This window comes from Notolabrus celidotus, chromosome 14, assembly GCF_009762535.1.
Source record: "Notolabrus celidotus isolate fNotCel1 chromosome 14, fNotCel1.pri, whole genome shotgun sequence".
Lineage (NCBI taxonomy): Eukaryota > Metazoa > Chordata > Actinopteri > Labriformes > Labridae > Notolabrus > Notolabrus celidotus.
The window spans coordinates 3,007,510-3,032,991 of NC_048285.1; the positions used below are offsets into that span (position 1 = coordinate 3,007,510).

The window sequence follows — 25,482 nt, forward strand, 5'->3', positions numbered from 1 at the left end:
GCACAGATCTTTAAAGCCGAGCTCAAAGCAGCCTCTATTAAAGACGAATTTAGAGAAATAAAAACCAAGCTTTCGAACAATCTCCATCCACTCAGTCTGACTTCAAAGGAAATGGAACAGGTGAAAAAACAGGCTCCTGCTGTTGCACTCAATGAGCCATCCATTCCTTTTAATACTCAGGCACTAAATATGCCTTAATCTGGTAAAACTGTGCAGACTGCAGACCTAGGTGTCCTGTGATTGCATTCATATTATGCATGCATATTAAGCACATTAGCATGCATAATGTGTGCACAAAGAAGAAGTGTTGGATGTCATGATGTCAACCACTCTCTGAAAATGTTTTAAAGCACAAAGAGAAGAACTCTTTTAAATCTGATAATAACCTGAATTTATTGTTTCGTTCTCTTTGTTCCTTCAAGGTTTCCTCCCTTGTCATGCAGTGCTCCTACCCTCCGTGGAGGAGAGAGAGAGAGTGTGTGTTGTTTGCGTGGGAGTGAGAGAGGTTGAACCCGGCTGCCAGCAGGGAGGAAGAAAAAAAAAAGAGTGAGGGACAGAGGGATTAATACCAGCGAGGGAGAGGTGAGAGCGAGCATCGGTTCTCACAACCCCTCCCTCTCTCCGGGCCTCCTCCCTGAAACCTGCTGCTCCTCACCGGGGGGTCAGGACTCCCGGTGCCAGCCTGCCGAACACCATGGCTCGCATTAACACCTGAACCTGGCGGCTGGGAGCCGGGCGCAAAAAAGAAGGGAGTAAAAGAAAGAAAGAAACGTCTTTGAGCCTGGGAAAAGGTTTAAATAAGACAATGTTCCATGGGCTTCAATCAGGTCCTCATCCATCAAAGTTAAATATGTGGAAAATGTATTTAATAGTTAAGAAGTCAGTTATCAGAACAGGATGTAACGTTACAAGAAAGTTATAAATTCAACAAAAAATTAAGTCATAAATAAAAAAAAACAGTCATAATATTACAAGACTTAAGTCATAAATAAAGTCATAAATATGATGGGAATAGAATTGGAAATTTGTGGAGGAAAAAAAAGAAGAGAGTAAAAGAAAATTATGAGAAATAAATCTTAAAATTAAAAAAAAATAGTGTCATTAATTTGCAAAAATAAAGATGTAATATGACAAGAATAAAGAAATACATTTATGGGAATAAAGAAACTTTATAACGGTTTTTAATTTCAAAAGTATATAATTCATGAGAAAAATAAGAAAATGGAAGACAATTAAATGATACATTTACAAGAATAAAGAAATACATTTACAAAATTAAAGAAAAAATAAGTGGAGAATGAAGTTGTAATTTTTAGTCTTAGGTTTGCCTGTATTTTATTATGAAAGGATGGGCAGCCAGCAGTCTACTTTATATAACCTGATTACAACCAAAGCCTGTAATTAAGACTTCATTCTCTCCAATTTAAGACTTTCTTTTTGTAAATTATCTTTGTTGTTTCACGTACATAGTCAACATTTTTCTCTTTTGACATTTTTGCAAAATTGCAACTTTATTCTCATAAAATCCCAAAATATTCCCAACATTTCAATTTAATATTGAACCTGTCAATTACAAGTTAATTAGGAGAAAACTTTTCAGGGCTTATAACGCTGAAGGAAGCCAGAGTGAAGCCTCTGTTTGACTCACTGTTTACAGTGAAACTGAGACTCAACAGAAACAGATGAGGGGAGCTGTAATGAGCCATGAATTGATTATATAGCAGACAGCGTCTCAAACTGTAAACAATGCAGCTCAAGAAGAGGGAAGTCTTGGCTGGAAGATGTTTAACTGATGAGTTTAGAGATCAATAAATGCAAAATGAGCTGTTTTCAATTTGTTATGAAAGTTTATTCTCACTCACGTTGTAGTGCATAAAAGGTAAGAATCTCAATCTTGATATTATCCTCTTTTCAGAACATGTTTCCAGAAGCTTTAATCACAGAATCTGGACACGAACAAGCGTTTTATCTCCCTCACAGTGGGGATTGCCTCTCCACCGCAGAATGAGCTGTTCTGCTGTTAATATGTCATCAGTTCTCTGTTCCAGGAAACGCCCGGGCTGGATCGGTGCTCTGCTCGGAGAGTGTGACTGAACTGAACACCCTGTCACTCCATTAAAATGATCTCTGAGCTTAGTCATGTCTCATTGTCACAGACGCACAGGGACACGCTGGTGTTATTACACTTACCAGAACCTTTTCCTCCACCCCTGACCCCCGCTTCAACCTTCACTGCTGCCTCACAAATCTCCGCCCGGCTTTAATGTTGGACGAGTTTTACAGAAATCGATTTGAACTCTTTTTTTTTTTTAACACAATGTAAAAAATATGTGCCATTTGTGAATTACCTGCATGTATCGGCTACAGCTACCATATGGGTTAAGGGTTTTTAAAGCCCTGCTGAAGAATTACAGTGTGTGAGAAATTTGGTCTTTGCTTTTAAAGACTGAGCCGATAAATAAACCCTCAAAGTGATTCTTTACTTTCATCTTTAGGATGCATTGAGCTGCGTTCACATTAGTATGATACAGGTCAGGTAGCTTTTTAACCATGGACAAATGCATGAACATATATATATCTTGCATAATCTCTTATTCTGCACGTCCATGCTTCAACGTTTGCAGACACTACAGCAACAAATAACATTCTCAAACAATTAGCATCCTCCTCTAATGCTCTGTTTCTCACCCTTCATTCGTCTGAATGTTTTCCACAAACTGACAACTTTGTGTCGTGACAGCTTGAGTGTGTGTGTGTGTCTACCACTATCTGCAGCAGGGAGATAAAGTTCCTCTATCCATGCTCCTCGGTGCTCAGGCATTGATTTCCACTGGCTCGGGTTGTTTCAGCCCCTGAAGTCCCATCAGTTGGAGGAGATAAACCTCAGCATTTTTTTTTCCCTTCTCTTATATATTTGATGAGCGGCTGAAGAGGTGACGGGCTGACTGACTGAATCAATATTTAATCACGGCGTGTGCACGGCTGACCTAAGACCAGAGCGGCTGGACGTTAGAGGAGAGGGCGATGAGAGGGGAGCAGGAGACACTCTTTTTATTTTGAGACTTTTTCAGAAACATACTGAACGTTATCGTCACTTAAAAACCCTGAATATCTAAAATTAGACACCGATTCAAATACTCGTCTTTTGTGACAGTTTTCCTAGACACTGATCTTGAAGATGTAAGGAACATGAGTTTAGTTTTGTCCTCATCTAGATCAAGTTGAAGATGACAAAGCTGATCTTACACTAAATCAAATTCATGCTGAAGATTTGAAAAAGTTGCAGTAGGTGTATGTGCATTGGAATAAATGACTATCATCAGCATAAAGTGAAAGCAGAGGTTGACAAATATATAAAAAGGAACCTATTTAAAGTGTTAATATCAGTGGGCCTAGAGCTGAACCTTGTGGTGTCCCTTGTGGTTAATATTCCAGCTAAAGTGTGTGGTAGCGTGCGTCTCTGCTCTCCCTGTATCTCCTGATAGTACTGCATCAATCATTGTGACGCTCTCCATCAGAGGTCAACGGGTCAGCATCAAATGAAAACATAAACTAGCATTATGACAGCTCTCTCTCCCTCTTCTCTGCAATACATACATCTCCACGAGGAGCAAGAGGAACTTTAGAGAATGTGTACCGGCTGTGATGGAGGGCAGAGCAGAGTGACACACAGCAGGCAGGATGGAGCTCGGCAGAACACCTTCCTGCCTCAGCTGCAGTTTTAGATATCTTAACCCCAAAGACACAAACAAGTCTTCCTGCCTCTGCATCCTTCTGCAAGAGTGAGATGAACGAAACCCAGCAACACGTTCTGCCGCTTGAAACTCTGCTGATTGTTTTTGTGCCGTTACAAAGCCTTTAAAGCATTATTACACTACAGCACAAACACCTGATTAAATCTGCTTTAAAGCTGGAGGATCAATAAAACACAGGCGAGCTGCGATGATATGAGAAGTGTTCCTCATTAAAGCTGTAATAAATCTGAGCCGTGCAGTCGCTGCAGCACAGAGCTCATAACAAACTAGTTGGAATCGAACGGGCATAAATGCTAATGTACTGTTTCCTTTTGTTAACTCAGAGTCTGTTTTTAATATGTCTGCAGGCTGATTCAAGAGAGTGGGCGGTTTGAATTAAACACCGCACCACCGATGTTATGATCAACGCTCTGTGCTATTACAGATTACCAACACTTAAAAATATTAAAGTCTGATCATCAAGGCTTTTTTAGAAATGCTCCCCTGAAAATTTCAAGAACATTTCAGGATAGCCTGGCCCTTAAATTTCCCAAAGTTGCCCGAGAAAGAATCATGCTGGCAGTCTGAATGCTCTGAAATGTTAACATGCATGTCTGGATAAAAATTAAGCTCTCCTGAAGACAACACACATCTTATCTCTACAAACTCTACGTAAAAAAGTAGACTCTGTTCTGAGGGGTCTGGATTTTCAGCATGTGAAGTGTTCTGGTTTCTATTTGTAGTGTTTGCAGCCCGAGCAGGTTTTGGTGTTGGCAGGAAAAACAGTCTGTATGGAGAGTGAAAGGAGGAAGAACATGGACTCCACAAACACTGACACGTTCAGCTGAAGGTCTCCAGTTTACAGGGTCACTTTTAAAACCATAACACCGGGAGAGACGCATTCACGGTAGGCTGAGAGAAGACTACTGTTACAAGCTGCTAAATCAAGAGAATCACAGCTTCTTCTTTTGAAAAGTACACACACATACAAAAAAGATAGAACAAATAAAAACTAATGAAAGAAAGAGAAATCAAGTGAATCACAGATGTGTGTGATGTTATTGTGGACGGCGGGCGGAATAAAAACACTGCGGTTAATCTACCAATCAGACACGTTCAGCATTGCAGGCCCTGCCGCCCGAAAGTCCTGGGACCTTTGAAAAGTACTACCCCCCTAGCAGGGGCTTTTCAGGGGGGAGATTATCTACCCCTGAACTAAATATAGACCCTGGGTCCACCGGTCAAAACGCACGTAGTTCAGGGGTAAAGTTCCTCCAGTTGAATAACGCCTTTGGAGTCCAAACTGAGCCAAACTGTGGCCTTTTTCATAATCTTTTACAGTAACTTGTACAGTGACTTCCATTATCACCTTGAGCTCTGCCTTCTGCAAACACACAGAGAGAAACCACTCACAACAGCAGCAATTAAAAAGCAATCTCCTGAACACACTGTCAGACAAACAGAAACAAACCATAATGCTTCTGTGGCTGGAGGAGACGGATTCAAGCTGCTCACAGACTGTAATTAAAAGTAAGATATACCATTCAGACTTCCCCGCCGGCACAAATGATTACTTTCTTTAAAAAGCTCCCTATTAAAAATGTATCTGCATTAAGAACCCTCTTAAAAAAGACAAAGACTCGTCACATAAAGCAGAGAGGAAGCATCTGCTTCTTTAACACCCTGCAAACACTGGCTCTAAATATCAAGCTGTTAATGCCAAAGTAAACAACGCTGGGATTCAATCTCTCTACAGACAACAAGGCTGCTGAGCTGGGAGCTTCATTCTCTAACAACAATACATACTTGTGTTAAAAAACAGACGAGTGTTTGGCTCTCCCATCCTTTCAACATCTGGGATTTACCATCGTAAACTCCAGAGCAGAAGGTATCACACAGTCGACCCTGACAGGAAGGTTTAAGTTCAGTATGATGTTGACTTTTCTGGAAGTGGATGATGGAAAACCTCAAATCTGAGTCGAGTTTGGGTCTTCAGAGTTCAGGTCACCGAAGAAGACTTACAGTCGAGTCCTTGTTACCTGATTTATAAAGTGGAGCTGCTCTCTCTCTGACTCTGGACTCACTGTGAGCGACCTTTTGCATGTGTAGAACACATTGAGATTCTGACTGATCCCGTCTGCAGATTTAAATTATCAATGAAGTTACAGCGCTGTGTGTTAATGAGTGCTGCCTCTCTTAATGAGCAGACTCACTCATCCATTCTGCTGCAGAGGGAGCTCCAGGTGTCCGATAAACTGAAAAATACCTTCAGACCTCCTGCTGTTAATCAGAATCTTAACCAGTCTCCAGTTACTTCAGCCTCTCTCATACTTTTCTGTTTTCATCCTGCACAGATGTCTGAAGTCAGAGCTCGTCTCCGTCTTCTCCTCGATGGCTCTTAAACGAAACCAAACATGTTGCTCTGCTCACGTTTGCATTCGTTGTAAGATCTTTGAAATCACTGTCAACAAGTTGCAGTTGACATAGCTGATCTTACACTAAGTAAATAAATGCATGCTGAAGGTTTGACAGGCTTGAGGAGGCGTAGGTGCACAGGAATAAAATACAGTGTCATCAGCATAGAGTGAAAGCAGAGATTTACAATTACAGGACAAGACAATCCATTTTAGGAGTAAATCACATGATTTGTGCCTCTTTGGGCATCTAGACACAAGCTGCTGAACAAGATGGCACGTAAACACAAACAATATTAATAAATAAGTCTGAGTCTTCCCTCTGTCAATCGAGTCCAATTGCAACGCTCAAATCAAAGTCGGTACCACGAGTGCTCAAGTTCAAGTCAGGTCGTGAGTCCTCGAGATATCCTACAAGGAATGATCTCGGGAGACATAAAGGTCTCATATTTGTGCAGGGTAGCGGTGTCATTAACAAAGCAGATGCAGAGACCAGAAATCCTGCAGCTTGAACAGACCACCTGATTGCGAGGATGCTGTGTCAGGTGACTGGGACAGTGATGCATGCAAATGTGAAAGTTGTGCAGCTCGATTTGCCGTCCTGAACTAGCTCGCAAGCGTCACTCCGTTTGTAAGAAACTTTAGAAACTTTTGTGTCGATTCTGGCGCCCCCCGTGGGCAAAGATGTACATCTCATGGCTTTACTGATCCTTTTCTGTGGGTTGCCAAGGTCGTATTTTCTCACAACAGTCTCCTGATTCCTTCGAACAGTCACGCCTCACTCATGTTAGAAAGGATGTTTTATCAGAGTGCTGTCAGTCATCTGGTCTGATATACACTACCAGTCAAAAGTTTGGAAACACCTTCTCATTCAAGGGTTTGTATTTATTGTAATTATTGTAAACACTGTTGATAATACCAAAGACATCAAAACTATGAAAGAACATATATGGAATTATTGAATGAACAAAAAAGTGTTAAACAAAGCAGAATCTGTTTTATATTTTAGATTCTGTAAAGTAGCCCCCTTTTCCCTTCATGACAGCTTTGCACACTCTTGGTATTCTCTCAGTCTGCTTCATGAAGTGGTCTCCTGGAATGGTTTCTAATTAACATGAGCCTTGTTGAGAGTTCATTTGTAGAATGACTTGCCTTCTTAAAGGTGACATATCACGCTTTTTTCATCAATATATATTGGTCTAAGAGGTCCCCAAAACATGTCTTTAAAATTTATGCTCAAAAAAACACTTTGAAATCAGATTTTGACATGCCTGAAAAACCCTCTTCTTCAGCCCTGTTCAGAACGGTCTGTTTTCCCCATAGACTGTAAATAAACAGGTAAAATAACAGGTTTTCCCTCTGACCACGCCCCCTCAGGAAGTGGATGTGGCCTCGGCTCTCCAGCACGTTGATCTAATGTTTACATGTTGGCTGAATATACACAGCTGCGTTACTTCAACCCTCTGAATCTGATCCTGACGGAGGCGCCTGCAGCAGGACCTTTCTGAAGGATTGGTCACAGATTTAGTGTTTCTTGTTGTTTTATTTATCAGTATGTCGACGTGTGTCTTGGTACACAGCTACTAACATGTAGCTATGTGGCTATGCTAACTAGCGCTAGCACTTATCCATGATAAATAAAAATCATCCACTAGATCTTCAAATCTGCAGACGTGGGGAGTAAAACCGACCTCTGTGTTTCTTAAGACAGCCTACAACTAGCATGCCTCCCTCCTAAGCTCCTTGTTAGCACACATGTGTGCAGGTAATGAAAAACAGAGGAGGGATTGAGTTGTATTTTATACAGTCTATGGGCTGAACAAGCTCTGAGCTCTGACTCCGTGACAGACCGGATATTGTTGTTACGTAACAAAAACACGGAAGTCTGAAACGGCTCGTTTCACACACATTTACAGAAAGGTGGAGAAATCAGAACAGGGAACAATGGATTTTTTTTCATTCTCGGGGGGTTTGTAGACATGCCAGGGACACATATTTCAGGTAAAGAACCATTTAAAAGTCGATTTTGCATGATATGTCACCTTTAATGTGTTTGAGACCATCAGTTGTGTTGTTCAGATTATACTATGGCCAAACCAGATTCTTTCATAGTTTTGATGTCTTCAGTAATAATCCAGAATGTTGAAAATAAATAAAATAAATGAAAACCATCGAATGAGAAGGTGTGTCCACACTTTTGACTGGTAGTGTTTATGTCCTTGCAGCTGTTGCAGCTATAAAAATTACAATAAAGAAATTGTCAGCTGCGTCAGTGATTGTTTTGTTTGTTTTTTAAGGTCATAAAGAGGAAACAGAATCAACTTCAGTGCTTCACAACCTTCTCACAGGAGCTTTAAAGATTATTAGTTGCAGCCATCTAATGCAATCTAACGTGACAGCTCCAAAACTCTGCATCTCCAAAGATACATGTATAAATACAGCCTGAATAAAGCAGGAATCCTCTCTGAGGGTCTAACATCGTGTTTACAGCTAACGCTCTGTAGCTTCACGTTACATCACGGCTAACAGATCGACCGTCAGCCCCAATGATCATCACAGAGGGCGCACGCAGAGAGAGCCTCATGAACACCACAGCGAGAGTGTGCATTTGTCTGAATGTATCTCTGCGAATCGTATTTTCTGACACAAGGTACAAACATTTATCCGTGGGAGGCGGAGTTGCCATGGCAACGGGTTCTCTCATCAGCGGAACACCTGACGCTACACTATGGTCTCCGCAGACCTCAGAGTCCTGTCGTTCTCCATTAACTCAGAGGGAGAGTGTGAGGAGAGACGGAGCGAGGGGGGAGAAGTGACAGATGGAAGTAGTAAATGATACACTGTCGTCTCTCCTGACGTCTCAAAGCGCTCATTCAGATTTATCGGGATGAATTACTCGCACGCGGCGGCGTCAATCTGCTGCAACAACACGAGAAGCTTTCCAGCTGCAGCTCACATACGGACACACACATGATGAGCAGAAACATGTATTTCCTCCATTCACAGCTTCTGTGTTTGATGAGGAATGTGTAGCAGACCGGATTTTAGGGAGGTTTTCTGCAGTCTGAGCAGAATTGACCAATCACAGATCAGCAGGTTTTGGCGTATGAAGGAAAAACAGCCGATGGTCACAAACTGGCTCACATCCACTGAAATCAGATGACGATTTATTCATTCCTTAAAAAGGTAACTGCATGATTGATCTGCTTAATGTCGTGTCACTAAAGACAATCAGCGTTTAGATTTCCCGACTTCCTTGAATGCACCGACCTCCATTCAACAAACAAACATTGTAGACGTAGTTTTCTTCTCCTCTTGAGGACAGACCTGACAAAGCTTGACTTTTGACTAATCTGCATCATGATGTTGTTATTTCAGCAAACTGAAGACCCGTTCATCACAAGAACATCACAAGAACATCAGTGTCTGTTTCAGGTTCAAGGTAGCTAGGGTGAAGCCTCTTTGGAACTGTTTACAGTGAAACTGAGACTCACCACAAACAGATGATGAAGGGATGTAATAAACCATGAAACACTGGCGCTTCTTTGTAGACATTTTTGGAGGGGCAGCTTTTATTTCTTTCCTGAAAACATAGTTTCTTCTCGAGCTGTTAATTGGACTTTATTTCATAAATAAACTAAAGCACCTTATAGGTTGTGTTGTGTTTGCTGTATTGGTTTCTATCTGTGCGCCTACATACAACCTTCTGTTGAATAAAAACAGCATGCCAGCTGATAACAGGGCTTTTCTCATCACGCTAGCTGTTCTTCCTTTAATAATGATGAGCCAGTTACCCTGCACGGACTGCAAGATGTCAGTGGGCGATGGTGGCACCCCGGTTATAGATAGGAACCTGCAGGATGTTTGTTGGCTTGTCTCTCTGCGTGGTTGGACTCAACTGTTGTGTAACTGTGTCCATGTGTAGGAGTCCGAAACTTCTCCACGACATTTAAACTGATCACATAACTCACCCTCATTAGCCTCTCCAATGGGGGAGTCAAGTTGTGTAATGGGAGATTTATCTTTTCTGTAGCTGGCAGGGTTTTCTTGCACATTACTGCGCTATGTGTGCATTTAATAATGGAAGTAAAAGATCATTTCAGTGCCTTAAAATGTGTCCTTTAAAGATCCTCTGTCCCGAAATGAAAGGTGCAGCAAAAATACAGTCATCAGAAAGCTGCTATCACCTTCACCAGCTCCATTTTCCTTCATGCAAAGCCAAAAACGAAGAACTTAAATATTCATGCAAAACCAGAAGAGTCATCCGTCTTTTGAATACGAGCTGCCCTTTAAATATTCAGTCTTCAATTAACTGTACAGCCTGTAATTAAAAGACTAATGGGTAATTATAGATGACGCCAAAGCGCCCAAGCCTATTAAGTTGTCACTATGTCATAGCTTTGGAGAAGGCTGACTTTTACCACCCTCCATGTTTGGAATCAGAAAAGTTACAGTTTGAATAAGAAAGAATAAAGCAGGGACTTTATTTAATGAAGGATAAACAGCTGCTCTTATTTCTATACATCATAAATCAGACACTTACTGCACTGAAATCAGAAGCAGTCACGCAAACAACAATGAAATTCCAATTACACATTGTTTATGGCATTGAGAGACGAGTTTGTGAGGAATGACTTATGGCCAACCAATAACACCAAGAACTGTGCATCATTTTCTCCCAATATCTGCTCCGTCTCAAGGTCTAACTCATGAAACATATTGCCTTAAAGATATTAAAGCCCAAACACCGAAACACACAAGCCCATGAAGTTTTGCAGATCTTGGCAGTTGCTCTTGTTTTGCGTTTGACTGTTAAGCTGTTAGCATCGTCACTCTCTACTGCACTAAGCTGCACGCGCTCATCCTGACAGAGTTCAGTTCCACTAAAGGTGACGTTAGACGAGGTCAACAGGACTCCTGCAGGAACATTGATGTTGACATTGCTGTCCTCATACAGCTCTCCTTCTTCTCTTTAAGGTTGACTCACCTTTAAACATAAATTAAACAAATGTCTCAGCTTTAAACATTGTTGCCAGCCTGAGACGGATACTACCATTTTTACCACAGTGTCACCAGGAAGAGGGGGAATATGAGGGACTACTTTCTGTGGACACATTTGATATGACGTGTGATCTGTTTGTCTCTGATGCAGCTTTTGTTTGTTTAGAATTAGTCACTGTTCTATTTGGCTTTGACCAACCGACAGTATTCCGTTCCTCTTTGACGTGTTCCATTCCATTGAGTTCCATTCCATTCTATTCTCCTTTCTGAGGATTGATTTGCTTTAACGCATATGTGTCAAACTCAAGGCCCGCGGGCCAAGTCCGGCCCGTGGTGGCATTATCTTTGGCCCGCGAGATAATATCAAATTATTTATAGAGCTGGCCCGACGGTATTTTGCACGCACCACTAAAACTACAAGTCCCACAATGCACTGCATGTCAATCGAGGGCCCGCACGCGAGAGCCGTTACCCGACTCCGCTCATCATCAGCCTTATGAAGCGAGTCACCTGCAGTCAACTTTCAGCTTTCCCTCTCCCCCAAAAACGACTAAACGAAAGGTGGACTTTGAAAACAGGGGGGTTCAAGATAGGTGGGAGGCAGAGTATATGCATGTGCGTGACAGAGGAACTTTTGGGATTAAGATCAATGCATGGCACAACTACGGGGAAAGATCTCTTTGAAGAGGTATCCAGATGTGTAAATGAAATGAGGCTGCCTTTGGATAAGCGTGTGGGACTGACGACGGATGAGCGGCTGCAAAGTGCAGGCAAAAGAGTGGATTAGTGGGCAGGATCCGGGAGAAGATGTGGGAGGAAAACAGCGCAGGTGAGCTGACAGCTTATCACTGCATCATACATCAGGAATCACTGTGTGGCAAAGCCTTGAAAATGGACCATGTGATGAGCACCGTAACATGAGCAGTTAACTTCATAAGAGCCATAGGTTTAAATCAGCGCCAGTTCCAGTCTTTTCTGGAGGAGTTGGGTTCAGAATATGGTGACTTGCTCCATCACACAGAGGTGCGATGGCTGAGCCAGGGAGAAGTGCTGTAAAGGTGTTTCGAGTTGCGTGAGGAGATCTGTCAGTTCATGGAGAGCAAAGGGAAAGACACAACAGAGCTCCGTGATACAAAGTTGCTGTGTGAAGTGGCGTTTCTGTGTGACATCACGAGCTATCTCAATGCGCTCAACCTGCAGCTTCAGGGGCGGGGCCGTGTGATCACAGACGCTGCAGTGAGGGCTTTTAAAACCACACCCCCCGTGTGGGACACGCAGATGCTGCAAGAAAACTTGAGCCATTCTCCGTGCTGCCAAACTACCTGTGTGAACAACTGTTCTCTTTGATTAGGTTAAACAAAACATCTCACAGGAGTCGTCTCACTGATGAACACCTTCACTCAATCCTGAGGATTTCCTCAGCTCAGAGCCTGACCCCAAACATTGATAAACTTGCATCCAAGATGAGATGCTGAGTATCTGGCTTAGACTAGTGTGCATCACAAAGCAGCAGACTGAGCTTTAATGTTTCCTTTTTGCACTTGTTCTTGCTACCACAGGGCATTTTTTGTTTTCTTTGCAGAACTTTTTTTGCTAATGTTGTTGGCCTGTAGAAAAATATTTTCAAAAGAAATTAGTAAAGCTCATTCATTAGATAAGCTGCAGATTGAGCAATAAGAAATGAATGCAACATATTTTTCATTTTTTAAATGTTTATAGGCAATAACTTAAGCTTTGCTAGTTCAATGTTCAATATGTGCAATAAGTTCATTTCAATAAGTTTTGCAATAAACATTAAACCAGTCCGGTCCTTGACTTGCACCGATTTTTTTATTTTGGCCCTCTGTGTATTTGAGTTTGACACCCCTGCTTTAACGTGATCAGGTTGTCACTTTTGCTGTTGAGAATGAATTACCGTTAAGATGGGCTTTTGTCCAAACAGAATCAGGTATTTTATCAAACCTTGGAATAAAAAGCATAAAAAGTAAGCTAAAAAAAAATGTAGCAATCAGATTTTTCCAGAACACACACTTATACAAAATAAAAGGTGCACACCGGAAATGTAAAAAACAGAAACTTTGCATTAGAGTCGGTGAAGCTGTCACTTCCTGCGGGAACAAAGCGGGAAACGACAGACGTAAAAGGAGATGAAACAGAGGTGATAATTGATCTGGGTGATTGGGGGCTAGCAGGAGGACATAATTTGATTAACTGGGAAAGTACGGAGGAGAGGAGCGGAGGGGAAGGAGAGAGGTTGGTGAGTAAGAGAGGAAGGGAAGGCCTGCAGCGTCTAATGGGCTCATTAGGAGGCTCGTGGTCGTGTAATGACCTGCCACTGAACGGACATCTGGGGCTGCACGCTCTGCAGACGGATGAACGGACGGAAATAGAAAGATGAAGCGGGAAAGAGATCGAGGAGGACAGTAATAAAGAAGGAAGAAGGGAGAGATATATTTAACACTGGGGATAATGAAGGAGCATTTAACCAGGGTTATAGTCATCCTGGTTAGTGCTCAGATTGATCTACCTGTGATTTCAAATGGAAGAACACGTTTTGGGGCTGTTTTTTCACATTAAGTGACCAAGTCAAGTCTCCAAACAAGGACTACATATCTGATAAATGGCCTAATTTCCATAGGACCTTTTCATGAGGAATATCTGAGCTGTACTCTCTTAATTATCTCATAATAATCCCCTGCTGCTTTTATAATAGGTGATAATCTGACTGCTGTGTCTTAAAACAAGACGCTTTCCATAGTGTGAGAGATAACGGAGCTGAATTTAAAACATCAGCATCTTCAGAGGTGACTGATGTCGAGCAGAGAGAGAGCGGTGAGAGCGGTCCAGACGACTCTTCAGAGCCACATCAGAGTCGTGACTGGAGGAACCCCGCTCTGCATGTAATGCTTTCAGCTCAGCACTCATCACGATCCTAATACCGCAGCTGCACACACACACGAGGAGCAGACTGTGGTTCACCTCTGTGGAGCTCTGGCTTGAAAACCGGACATCCTGATTGATAACTGTCATCCCAGACTGTGAGCGTGTTAATTTAATGCTTTGGTTGGAAGACTTGACAAATTGAGGATCATACTTATCATGCATTGCAGAAGCTTCTTGTCCTCAAAGGGCCCCAATCGTTTCTCGAGCTTCACCAACAGGAGGGGAGCGCAAGGGAGTGTTTTAATCTAGAATATGACGGCTATATCGCTAAATACTCTCATTTCTTCACACTGCACCATGCATAACGTCAAACTGTGCAAAGTTTGATATCCTTACTGATGTAGATTTGATTCAGGTCCACTGCAGACCCTATTTAGTCTCCCAGCAGAGATTTAAGAATGAATACCAGGAGGGAATCTCAGTGCAAACCAGGTGATGCAAATATATAAAAGTGGTTAACTCGTCAACACAGAAGAAAAATGAAGAAGCTAAGGTCTGGGAGGAAACATCACCCACCCTGGGATGCATTAGTCTCACAATATTACCTCACCCAAAACCTACGCTCCCCCCCTGCAGACATGAAAGGTGGCTGCTAAACTTTACTTCTTAGTTTCCTCCCTCTCACAGCAGACAGGGGAGAGGTTTCCACGGCAGAAAAATGCATCAAACTGTCCATGAAAACTTCTCAAAGCGCACCTGCAGAATAATCCAATCCCCAGCCGCACACCCAAACGGCCCCAAAAAAATCAAACTGAATTTTCTCCTTCCAGCAGAATCTCTGTGAACCCACACGCAGGCATGAGGATGGATTTTAGGCCGTTAGACCACCTGCCTCTAATATCTTTATTGGTTGGAGACTGCAAGCTGTCTTTTATTGCAGTTACAGCACATAGTAACACAAACAAACATCCACCATAAACACACTTAATACTTTACCACAGAATATAAAGACTATAAAACCACATAACTAAAGATTAGAGGATCTGCGTCACTCAAAAAGACCACATCCCTTAACTATAAGGGTTAATATAATCAAAGCAGGTGAGTTATATAATGATTCACCTGAGTGCAGCTGTCAATAATAGAGAAATAAGACCCTGACTGTTTTTGTACCAAGCTGGAAACATTTCTGCTGTAACATTTTAACATAGGGCTCTATGGGGACTGACCCACTTTTGGGTCTCAAGTGGCCACTCCAGGAACTGCAGTTTTTGCACTCTATCGTAAGATTCTCTTTTCTATCGGGGGGGAGGTTACCACTGGATAAAGATGTCCAGTGACGATACAGGAGAACGTGAATAAAGATTAATTGAGAGTCATTGTACATATTTGAATTTCCTTAAAGACGTGCTAAGATTCTACAAAGAAAGGACTAGACATACTCTGAATTGTTTATAAAAATGTAGCTATGTGCAAATATCATCAATCTATCCTCTGATGATAACAAAGTCTGAAGGACTGATTGCAAACTTTTCAGGCCTTCTGGGCTGGACTACCTTTTCCTTGCACTTCATTGTTCAGTTTGATTAGCAACTCAAGAAAAGGTCATCTGTTCAGTTTTAAAAAGGGAAGCAAAATTTGCCCCTTCAGACATGTCTGCCAAATAAACGCTGTCATTTCTTGGCTCATCACATCCCTCAAAATAGCCCCGATAACCTGTTTTTAGTGAGTCTCAGTTTCACTGTAAACAGTTCCACAGAGGCTTCCCTCTGGCTTCCTTCAGTGGTATGAACCTGAAACAGAAACTGATGTTCTTGTGATGTTCTTGTGATTCAAGGGTCTTCAGTTTGCTGAAATAACAACATCATGATGCAGATTAGTCAAAAGTCCAAAGTCAAGCTTTGTCAGGTCTGTCCCCAAGAGGAGAAGAAAACTATGTCTACAATGTTCATTTCTGATGCTGCGTTCCAGGAAGTCAGGAAATCTAAATGCTGATTGTCTTGAAGAAATCCTCTTCAGATTAACAACCATGAGAGATGTCATTACGCCAGATTGTGTTCTTCCTGCTTTTGTTCTCCATACAGACTGTTTTAACTGCTGACACCTGATTGGGCAACACTTATAAGACTACAAACAGAAACTAGGACTCTTCCTGTACTTAATGAATCAGGTATTCCACTGTATGTTTTACAGGGGGGGGTCCTATCTCCTTGTATCATCTGAGTTGATTTTATGGATAAAGGACGGATCCATAAACTTGCATTATTCTTGCCCTCATGTCCAGTTTGTCGTTTTTCATTTCATCTGATTATTTTTGTGCTCCATCATTTCTTCACTCAGCTGCTTTGTGCATCTCCAGCAATCAGACGGCTATCCAGAAGTCCAAATGTGAATCAGAGCGTTACAGACGGATCAAGACCCAATTTCTGAAACCATCTCAGCGTTCCAGCCCGATGTAGAAAAGATGATACCACATCTGTCACTCCGAGACGCAATCTCACTGAAATCCAAGTGGAACTAAGTCAGCAAGTGATGTGTGGAGGACAGAAGCTGTGATAAATGCAGCTGGAGTGTCACAAATATTTCCCTTAAATACAAAGCCAGAGGGATAAACCTGGCCGTGAACACACAGCGTCATAAAGAAGATAAAACGTGTTGTTTTAGAGGTGATCTGATTCCGGATCAGTTCATCTGGCTGAAATATCTCTGAGGGAAACCACACTTTTGACTGTTATTTGAGTTCTTAAATGTATTTTTGTTGGGCCCAGTCATCTGCAGCATCTGTTCTGTTGTGAATCTGAACATTTAGATAGCTACGCACTGAAGCATGGCCTTCTTCAGCGTGTATTTTACTCAAAATGGGACCAGAATGATCAAAATCAACATCATAAGAATACTAAAATCTAGAGATTGAGACCACAATAATTTTAGGATCATGTTTAATGAGGTTACAAATCAACTGAGAAGGCAAAATCCTCATCAGGTGTCATCCAATTTGACTTCTTTTTACAGCAGTGGAGCCCCCTGCTGGTAGTCAGAGATAATGCAGATTTAAGGCACTGAGTCGAGTTTTGCTGATCTAAGCTGCAAGTTCAAAGATAACTTTTATTTAAATAGAGAAAATAAAAAGATGTTATTTAATAATCTGTCACTTTTTTTATCATGTTGTGCATGCAAAGTTGCAAACATCTGTGAAACTGTTGTGTTAATGTGTCATGCATGAAGAAAAAATATGGAAATGATGAACAGCTAACACATTTGAGGGTAGAAAGTGAGTTTGAAGTCTCTGCATGAACTCTTGAAGTTCACCGTGCAGCGCTGATATCAGACTCCTCTGATGAAACACTGGACTTAATCTGACCCTCATTAGCAGAAGAAGAAACCCAATGATCAGGTGTCAGAGTGAGAGCGGACCAGCAGTGACTCACACCTGCTCTGACATCACTGGTTATCATTTGCATCTGACCTTTGACCTTCTGCACCTTGACAGAGACGACAGAGGCCGGTGTTGGCTGCAGCGGTGACGTCAGGATGTTAGCCTGTGCCGTCTCTCCGTGCAGGACTGATACCGTCTGATACTGTGGGGTGACATTGACATGCTTCGTGGCATTTACAGCGCCGCCTCCGTGCATGATGACTTCAGATAGAGCCATGTGATGAATGTCACATCGTCTTGTCATTATAAAGTATGAGGGGAAGCCTGTTTGGATCAGAGTCCCCGCCTCACCAGGGCTGCAGGATTATGGCCTGCACTGATTGGATGTTTTGAACGTGGGTAAATAACAACAGAACAGTTCCACTTCCAAGACAATGACCTGAAGCAGAAGATGACGACACACACACACACACACACACACACACACACACACAAGGTCACACACTGCACAAGCTGCACATGTGACCAAAACACACAGTTACGGTTCAAGAGGGCCGTGTCGTAATTTCCTTCAGGGGGTCATTTGGTCACCGAGCAGGGTTTGTACGATGACTCACAGAGATCTGTCTCAGGAAAGTGAACTAATACCAACATCAGGGAGGAAACAGAAATGTCCGCTTCCATCGCTATAAATAGAAAACAGCTCCGAAGACGGAGAGGAGCGGATCTGGTGGAGTGGGTCGGAAGAGATTTGTGATACGCAGGTTCTTTCTTTCAGAGCAGATCACAAAGGTTTCACATAGAGTGTCTCACCTGTAGTTTATATAACTGATACAAGAGTTCATATTTATGGCAGCACAGTGTGTAGAGAAAGGTTTTAACTTCTGATTCCAGTCAGACTCCTCTGAACTCTCAGCCCACAGAACGCCAAGGGGGAAACTATGTAGAGAGTTTACCAAACATCAGAAAAGAAGAGCAAGGGATTCTTCTTGGCATAAAGTAGATTCCAAACAATTTTCTTTCTTTTGGAATGATGAAACCTAGCTGCAGCTCTTGAAACCAAAGAAGAAGTGCCAAAACTGCAGTTTCTCAAGTGGCCACTAGAGGCTGGCTCCAAAACTGAGTCAACACCCATTAGAGCCAATTTTAAAATCCCCAACTTCACAGCAGAAATAAACATGTTTTGAAGAAGCTTTAGGGACCAAACCTTGATGTTTTTATTGTGTCATGCTCTCCTCACCTATTCAAACTATTTAAACGTATGCATAATTAGGGGCGTGGCCTCTGAGTGACAGGTGGGAGATGTTAGCTCTGCTTTCAGCTCCTGGACTCTCAGCTGTTGTTGCAGTGTTGGCGTCTTTTGGGATTTTTTTTCAATGAATTTCAGACAAAAAAATCTCTTATCTTGTTTATATGTCAGCACTAATAAGTCAGTACTGATGTCTGGTTTGTTGTCGTTGGCTTTTTCCAACAGAGAAAACAAAGGGAGGCTGTTACGAGCTTCTACAGTTTGCAGCTTGCTATGCTTTCGCTCCTGCATGTATACAGAGGTGTGTACAGACTTTTTGAATCCTACATCCCTGACTTCTCCAGGCGTGGCATGAAGTATGTGAGCACACACCCGAATAAATATAATACAATTACCCTTTCTTTCTCCATGACATTAACCGCTAACATCATAATACCATGCAGTCCTTAAAAGAGGAACTCAGCAAGATGGTAACATGTAAATCTTCCATTTTTAATGCTTTAAAGACTCAAACCAAAGTCACGATTCACTAACAAAAGACAGTAAGGCTAATAGCAGACTGTTGCAACCAAACATCAACTTGAACTTTAATGCAGAAGTGCAGAAAGTTGCATTTCTCTAAGTCTCTACATGAGGCTGTCTCCAAAAGGCAAGGAGTCCCCACTGGGTTCCATATCAGGATTCAACTCATCCTCACATGTGACTGATACTCTTTGAAACATAAAAACATTTTTAGGTATCACTAGTTTCTTTAAGGTTTCGTGCACTTGCGTGTTTAGCCCGTGAATCAACATGCTGCTGGTGTGTAACCGCTGATCTGATGCTGCAGGCAGAGTCCGCTCTGTGACTGACTGGAAGCTGTGACTCACACACTGCAAGACCAAGCATCCGGTCAGGAGAGGCAACCCCTCTGTTACACACACACACACACACACACACACACACACACACACACACACACACACACACACACACACACACACACACACACACACACACACACACACACACACACACACACACACACACACAGAGACGTGTCTGGGGCTCAGAAAGCCTGGTTTCTGTACAGCCTGTCTCTGAAATTGGTTTCCATTAGCTCCACTGTGATTATTAACTTTCCATTGATGCAGAGGCTCAGTGACGTCAAGCCGAGTCCTTGACGGAGACGCAGCACCCAGGCACCTGCTGGGGCGCTCAACAAGTGTATGTGTGTGTGTGAGTGTGTTTGTATTGTTCAGGAGAGGGAAAGGAAGAAAAGGAGGCCGTGTATCGACAGAAAATCGTACTCACTGCACAGAGCGATGATGTGGCTGCTGTCTTCGTGGACAAACTTCTTCGTCACTGCTTCCTCCATGATCTGCTTCACCTGCACACACAGAGAGACTCAGAGTCAGTACAATGCATACAGACTTAAACGTGATGCAGTTTATGCCAGTTCATTTATATTCAACAGAACTTTACATTTATTTAATTATTTTCATGCATTTTTAACCTTTTCTTAAATATTTCATTCATGGTCATAGATTCACAGCTTGAATATCTACTCCTGAAGAAGCTGCGGTGCCGCTGCAGCCTCCATCGTCTGTGATTCACTTTGCAATGTTTGAAGTCACTGAGCACAAACTACAGCTTCAATTGAAACATCTGCTACAGACTAATTCACACCTCGATCCATTAAGCTCTGCTGAATTTGGCAGAGTTGGATTTCCTGTTAAATTCTATTTGACTTCAAGTGTTCTGCAGAAACACTCATCCACGCCTCCACCACCTCAGCTCAAGGTAACTCACCTACTCTCGCTCCAGAGCTCACATCACACCCATCACACCCATCACACCCATCCTTCAGCACCTGCTCGAGCCCTCAATAACCTCACGACCTCCTCAAGCGCCACTCCCCATCTAGCCACCTCTGATCATCAGATGCTGACTTCCTGTCCTCCATCACCAAGACCAAGCACCGCACCTTGCTGACAGAGCCTTCGCCATCACTGGCCTGACTCCCTGAACCCTCTCCCTTTCAATACCATCAACTCTGACACTCTTCACTCGTTTAAGGATCAACTCAACACCCCTCCTCCCTCCTGTCTCTGATCTGTGCTTCTACATCATGTAAAGCGCCTTGTGAGCATCTAGAAAAGCACTCTATAAGTCTTATTTATCATTACACAGCTAGGTTGTTGACACCATGTTTGGACATACCATGCACATGGTGACGGAAAACTTTTTTAATCAAGTTTCTCTTCAAAAGTGTAACCACAGATTTAAAATCAGCTGTTTTTGTGTTTTTGCAGCGCCCCTGTGGGTGCAATCGTGCAAAATCTTAACGTTTTAATTACTGAAGCATTTAAAACATGAGCATGCACCTGTTTTATAAGTCAGGAGAACTTTAAACAGGACCTTAAAGACTTCAGATCGGTGGACTTAATCAGAGTGAAGAGAGGGACGCTCAAACACCTTTTCACCACCTGAGGTCATGACATCACAAGAACACTTCTGGTGTTTCTGGCCTCCAAACTTTTAACACTTACGTCACTCAAATCTCTGATCTTAAAATTGGGAGAAAGCAAAAACTTGAATGATAGAGGTTGAAATCTCATATCAAGTAAGAATGACACTACATGTCACTTTCAAACTCCAGAGACTCTCCTGGGCTCACAGACGTTTGCAGAGTTGTTCAAGAAGAGCTGATGCTCCTGTCCTGACTGTTTGAAACTTTGTTGCATCAAATTTAAACAAGCAGATATATTTTTCATGAAGCAAATGTTTTATGTGCATTGTTTTAATTAAATAAAGGCTTTAAATTATTTGCAAACCATCAAATACAGTTTTTATGAACATTTTCACTGCTTCCAAACTTTTATGGGTTGTAAAATGAAACCATTCCCTATAAAAACCTCTTCTATAACAATCTGCATCATCCATAAAAGAGGAAATATCTCAAAGGGGAATAATAAAAACTGACGTATAAACTCTTATGTTGTTTTGGTTCTAATAAAGGTCTGTTTTCGCTCCTTCCCCGGGCAGACTTGTCGGATATCAGACTGTACTCACAGAAACCCTCAGAGACCTCACAGTGTTGCCCACACTATTTAACTGACAACTGATATCTGTGCGGAGCAGAAACACCACAGTAATTAGCACTTTGCAAAGAGAAAATGTTGGAGAGCTTACATCAGACGCCCTCGGCCTCAGGACTCCAGAAAGTAAAAGAGATGAGAAACTGCAGTTTTCAATATTTGCAACAATATCAGAAAAAGATTTAACGTTACAGAGGTTTCCAACAAAGAGGGAGAGTACTTCATGATGCATTACAGTTACTTCTGCCATGTCTTTTGTTTACATCCTGCAAATCTGTGCATCATCAAGTATATTTCATAGTTTGTATAATAAATGGACGTGGTATCCATGACGTCACCCATCTGTTTCTGAAGCCGATCATTGGCGGGTGCTATATTGGAAATGCCGAACCCAATCTAACTTAGGTAGGCGAGGTAAAGAGGCGGGCCTTTAGCCTTATCGCTAACAGCTACAGTGTTCCCGCCTGTCAATCAAGTCAGCCACGCCCTTATTTGGGCAAAACTCATAAATGTAATATTATATTATATATCATATTATAAGTTATGAAAAAATTCAACCCTGATAAAGAAATTAGCTATTCAGACCTAAACTGTTTTTTGTACCAGGCTGTAAACATGTTTATTAGTGATGTAAAGATAGTCTTCTTTGAATGGGTGTGTATGTGGTTTCCTGTGTTTCTGCAGCCAGCCTCTAGTGGACGCTTGATGAACTGCAGTTTTTAACGCTTCCACATGGGCTTCATATCTTAAGACTGGAGGTTGCCACTTGGTATCTTTACATTTACACTAAATACACTAAATACAACATGTTTATTTATGCTGTGTTTTAATATGGAGCCTGATGTGGATTGACTCACTTTTGGGGCCGGCCTCAAGTGGCCAATTCAGGAACTGCAGAATTTGGCGCTCCTGCTTTGCTTTTTTCCAGCTCCCACACTATCTACTTAAGCCTCTGTCATCCAGATTGCATATCAACACACCGAGCAGCAGATTCACAGGTAAGGGTTTATTTTTGTTTTCTCTGGCCGGGCCGTCAGTGAAAGGAATGAAATGTCTCCTTCAGAGAGCTTTCGTTACGGCTGTTGACGATTGGAACGGAAACCCAATGGTGTAGAAATGTCCTGATTAAATAAACATAAATATAAAGGAATTATGCCGCTTCATCTTGACACCGTGACAGCTCCTAATAACGGCTCCGGCGGTGTCGCCCAAACATCCGCACCACTGACTTCCAATTAATACCCCAACACCCGGAAACCTTCAGACGAGTGTTTGTGCTGCGTCCCCGAGGAGGAGAGGCTGAGTGAGTTCAACAACACTGACTCAGTGTGTGCTCGCTCCTCTAACTCTGCTCTCTCTGCAGAATTAATGTCGTCAGTAATTAAAGCCAGGCCTGTCTAACACCTCCGCCTTGTTTGGGTCTAATTGATAAACAGGAGGAATTTAATTGCTCAGTTGTGTGATAATAAAACTCAGACCACAGCAGCACTCAGTTCAAACTTTTCCCCCCTGAAAGCGTGGGAGGTTGAAGCTGTCACTTTCCTGACAGTGGTGAGCCCACCCACAGGGAGGGGAGAGAGGGCGTGGAGGCCAGGAATAAGCCCTAATAACCAATATTGGAATCTTATTGAGCTATTCTCCATTTAAAATCCACAAAACATAAACATGAAAACAAACTTATCCAAGGAGACAGAAGGGCCAATCACGAGCTGTATGGCAGATTGGACAACAGAGCTGAGTGTGACTGACTGCAGCGCTCCATCATCTCTATGGCTGCTGTTGTGCTGCAGCCTTGACCTTTGACCCGCCTGTAGAGGAGGAAACACGCCTCAATAGTGGAACATCACAAAGAGAAGTGTGGTGGTTTTCAGTGTCACTCGTTTACTGTTCTGTGTGATTATCATGTGATGTTGCACAACAGGTAACCACAACAACCTGCGGACTGAATCCTGCACTACAAACAGCATGAGCGCTTCCCCGCAAAAAAACCTGAATAATCTAAAAGCTTATATGAGGTCAAAGGTCACTCTCTCTTCTTATTTCTCTCAGTGACTTTTCAAGACATTTAAAACAAGAGTCTGCCTATACCCGCTCTATAAAACTGCTTAAGACTGAAATCTGAGCCACCTTAAAGAACTGATTGTCCAGTCAAGTCAAGATCTGGTCCAACTGGATTCTTTCACCCGACAGCCACACACCTACCAGGAACCATATCTAAAAACTCTGATAATAGGAACAAGGAAATCATGTTTGAATTTAAAGGTGCCAGTCAGAAGACGTGCCTACGACAGATTTATGGCTGTCCAGGTTGATGAAGAGGAAGGAGAACAGGCTGGAGACGCCAAGAGAGTAGGTGCTGTCTAATAAGTTAATGTTTATGTTTTGTCTTGAGTTTTGTCTGCTTTTAAGTGTTAGAACCTGAAGTCAGAGTCGAGAAAGGACACGAGTAACAGGCGGAGTCTGAAGGAAAGCTGCAGCACGTTCTTTCCTGATCAGCCTGTAGCACCTTCAATGTCCATAGTTTTGGGTGTTTCTCATCTTCCTCTTGACAAATGCCTCATAGACTCTCCATTGAGTTCAGGTCAGGTGAGCTGGCTAGCCAATCAGCACAGTAATATCATGGTCAGGTAAATTTGGTGGTAGTTTTGGTGCTGTGGGTAGGTGCCGTTTCCTGAGAGAGACATGGTGTGTATTCTATTCCAATAGTAGTCAACTAAAACTAAAAAACAAATACTCTTTCTTTCTTTTTTTTTTTTTATATTTTGGGGGGATTTTTTGGAGCTGTAGGTCATAATTAAAAAAATTAAATAAAAATAAAAACGATTTAAAACATTTACATTTACATGCAATGAGTCCAGAAAACATATCACATTCTTAATTTCTTAAATAATTGATGGAAAATATTGAACTTCTTCATTATATTCCATTTTTGAGCCCCTCTCTCTCTCTTTTTATCTCTTTCTCTCCCTATATACGGATGTATAAAATTAATCTTTGAAGGTAATTTGTTGTTTATTTCTTCTGAATAAGACGTGCGCCCATTGATTATTGAGACGTGGAAAACAACATGCTGGCAGCGTGACACAAAAACCCACTTCCTTGTGTTTGTTTTCACCAAAATAGGTCTTTCATAAACATTTCATCCTGCAGTAAATGGAGCGTCTATTTCCAGGAACGTCTCTACAATAACACGATGCTGTCGATGTCACGCGCCCGAGTGGAGCCGGCTAACTTTGGAACACTTCTGAGAATCCTGAAGCTGAAGGTTTCTGAGAAACAGAGCGCTGAGGATCATTAACTGACTGTCCGTTATATAATTCAGCGTCAAACAACACAACATCTGCGGTGTGGTTCTTCCAGCCATAACTGAGGACACTTTTCAGGACTGTGAAAGATGCTCCAGGAATCTAACATGCCAAAGACTTTACTAATTCAGACATTTCCTCTAGGAAAGTTTGCAGAATTTAGGATTGTGTGAGATAACAATAAGAGCAGAAACTTAAATCATTCAACTTTTAACGTCTGTCATGTGAACTGTGAGAATCAAGACTGTTCCTGACTCCATTTTTGAGCCGTTTAACTGATGTTGAAGTCAGACTGAATTTCAGCTCCACTGAGAGTCGTTTGCAGCCTTCATGTAGGCAGTCAAAACTTTATAACCACCTGTGCAATATAATGCAATCCAGTGCAACAAGTCTACCTTAAATCATACTTACACAAAGTACAGGTCAAATGAATTACTGGC

General features: G+C 42.1%; 1 protein-coding gene across 1 annotated transcript in view; it reads right to left on the reverse strand.

The window, feature by feature from the left end:
* sgsm2 (small G protein signaling modulator 2) overlaps positions 1 to 25,482 on the reverse strand; it is an 89,417-nt gene that overhangs the window by 55,425 nt on the left and 8,510 nt on the right. Inside the window, exon 2 of the mRNA XM_034700765.1 lies at positions 19,951 to 20,026. Coding sequence (XP_034556656.1) covers positions 19,951 to 20,026 — 76 coding nt within the window. The remainder of the gene's footprint in view (positions 1 to 19,950; positions 20,027 to 25,482) is intronic.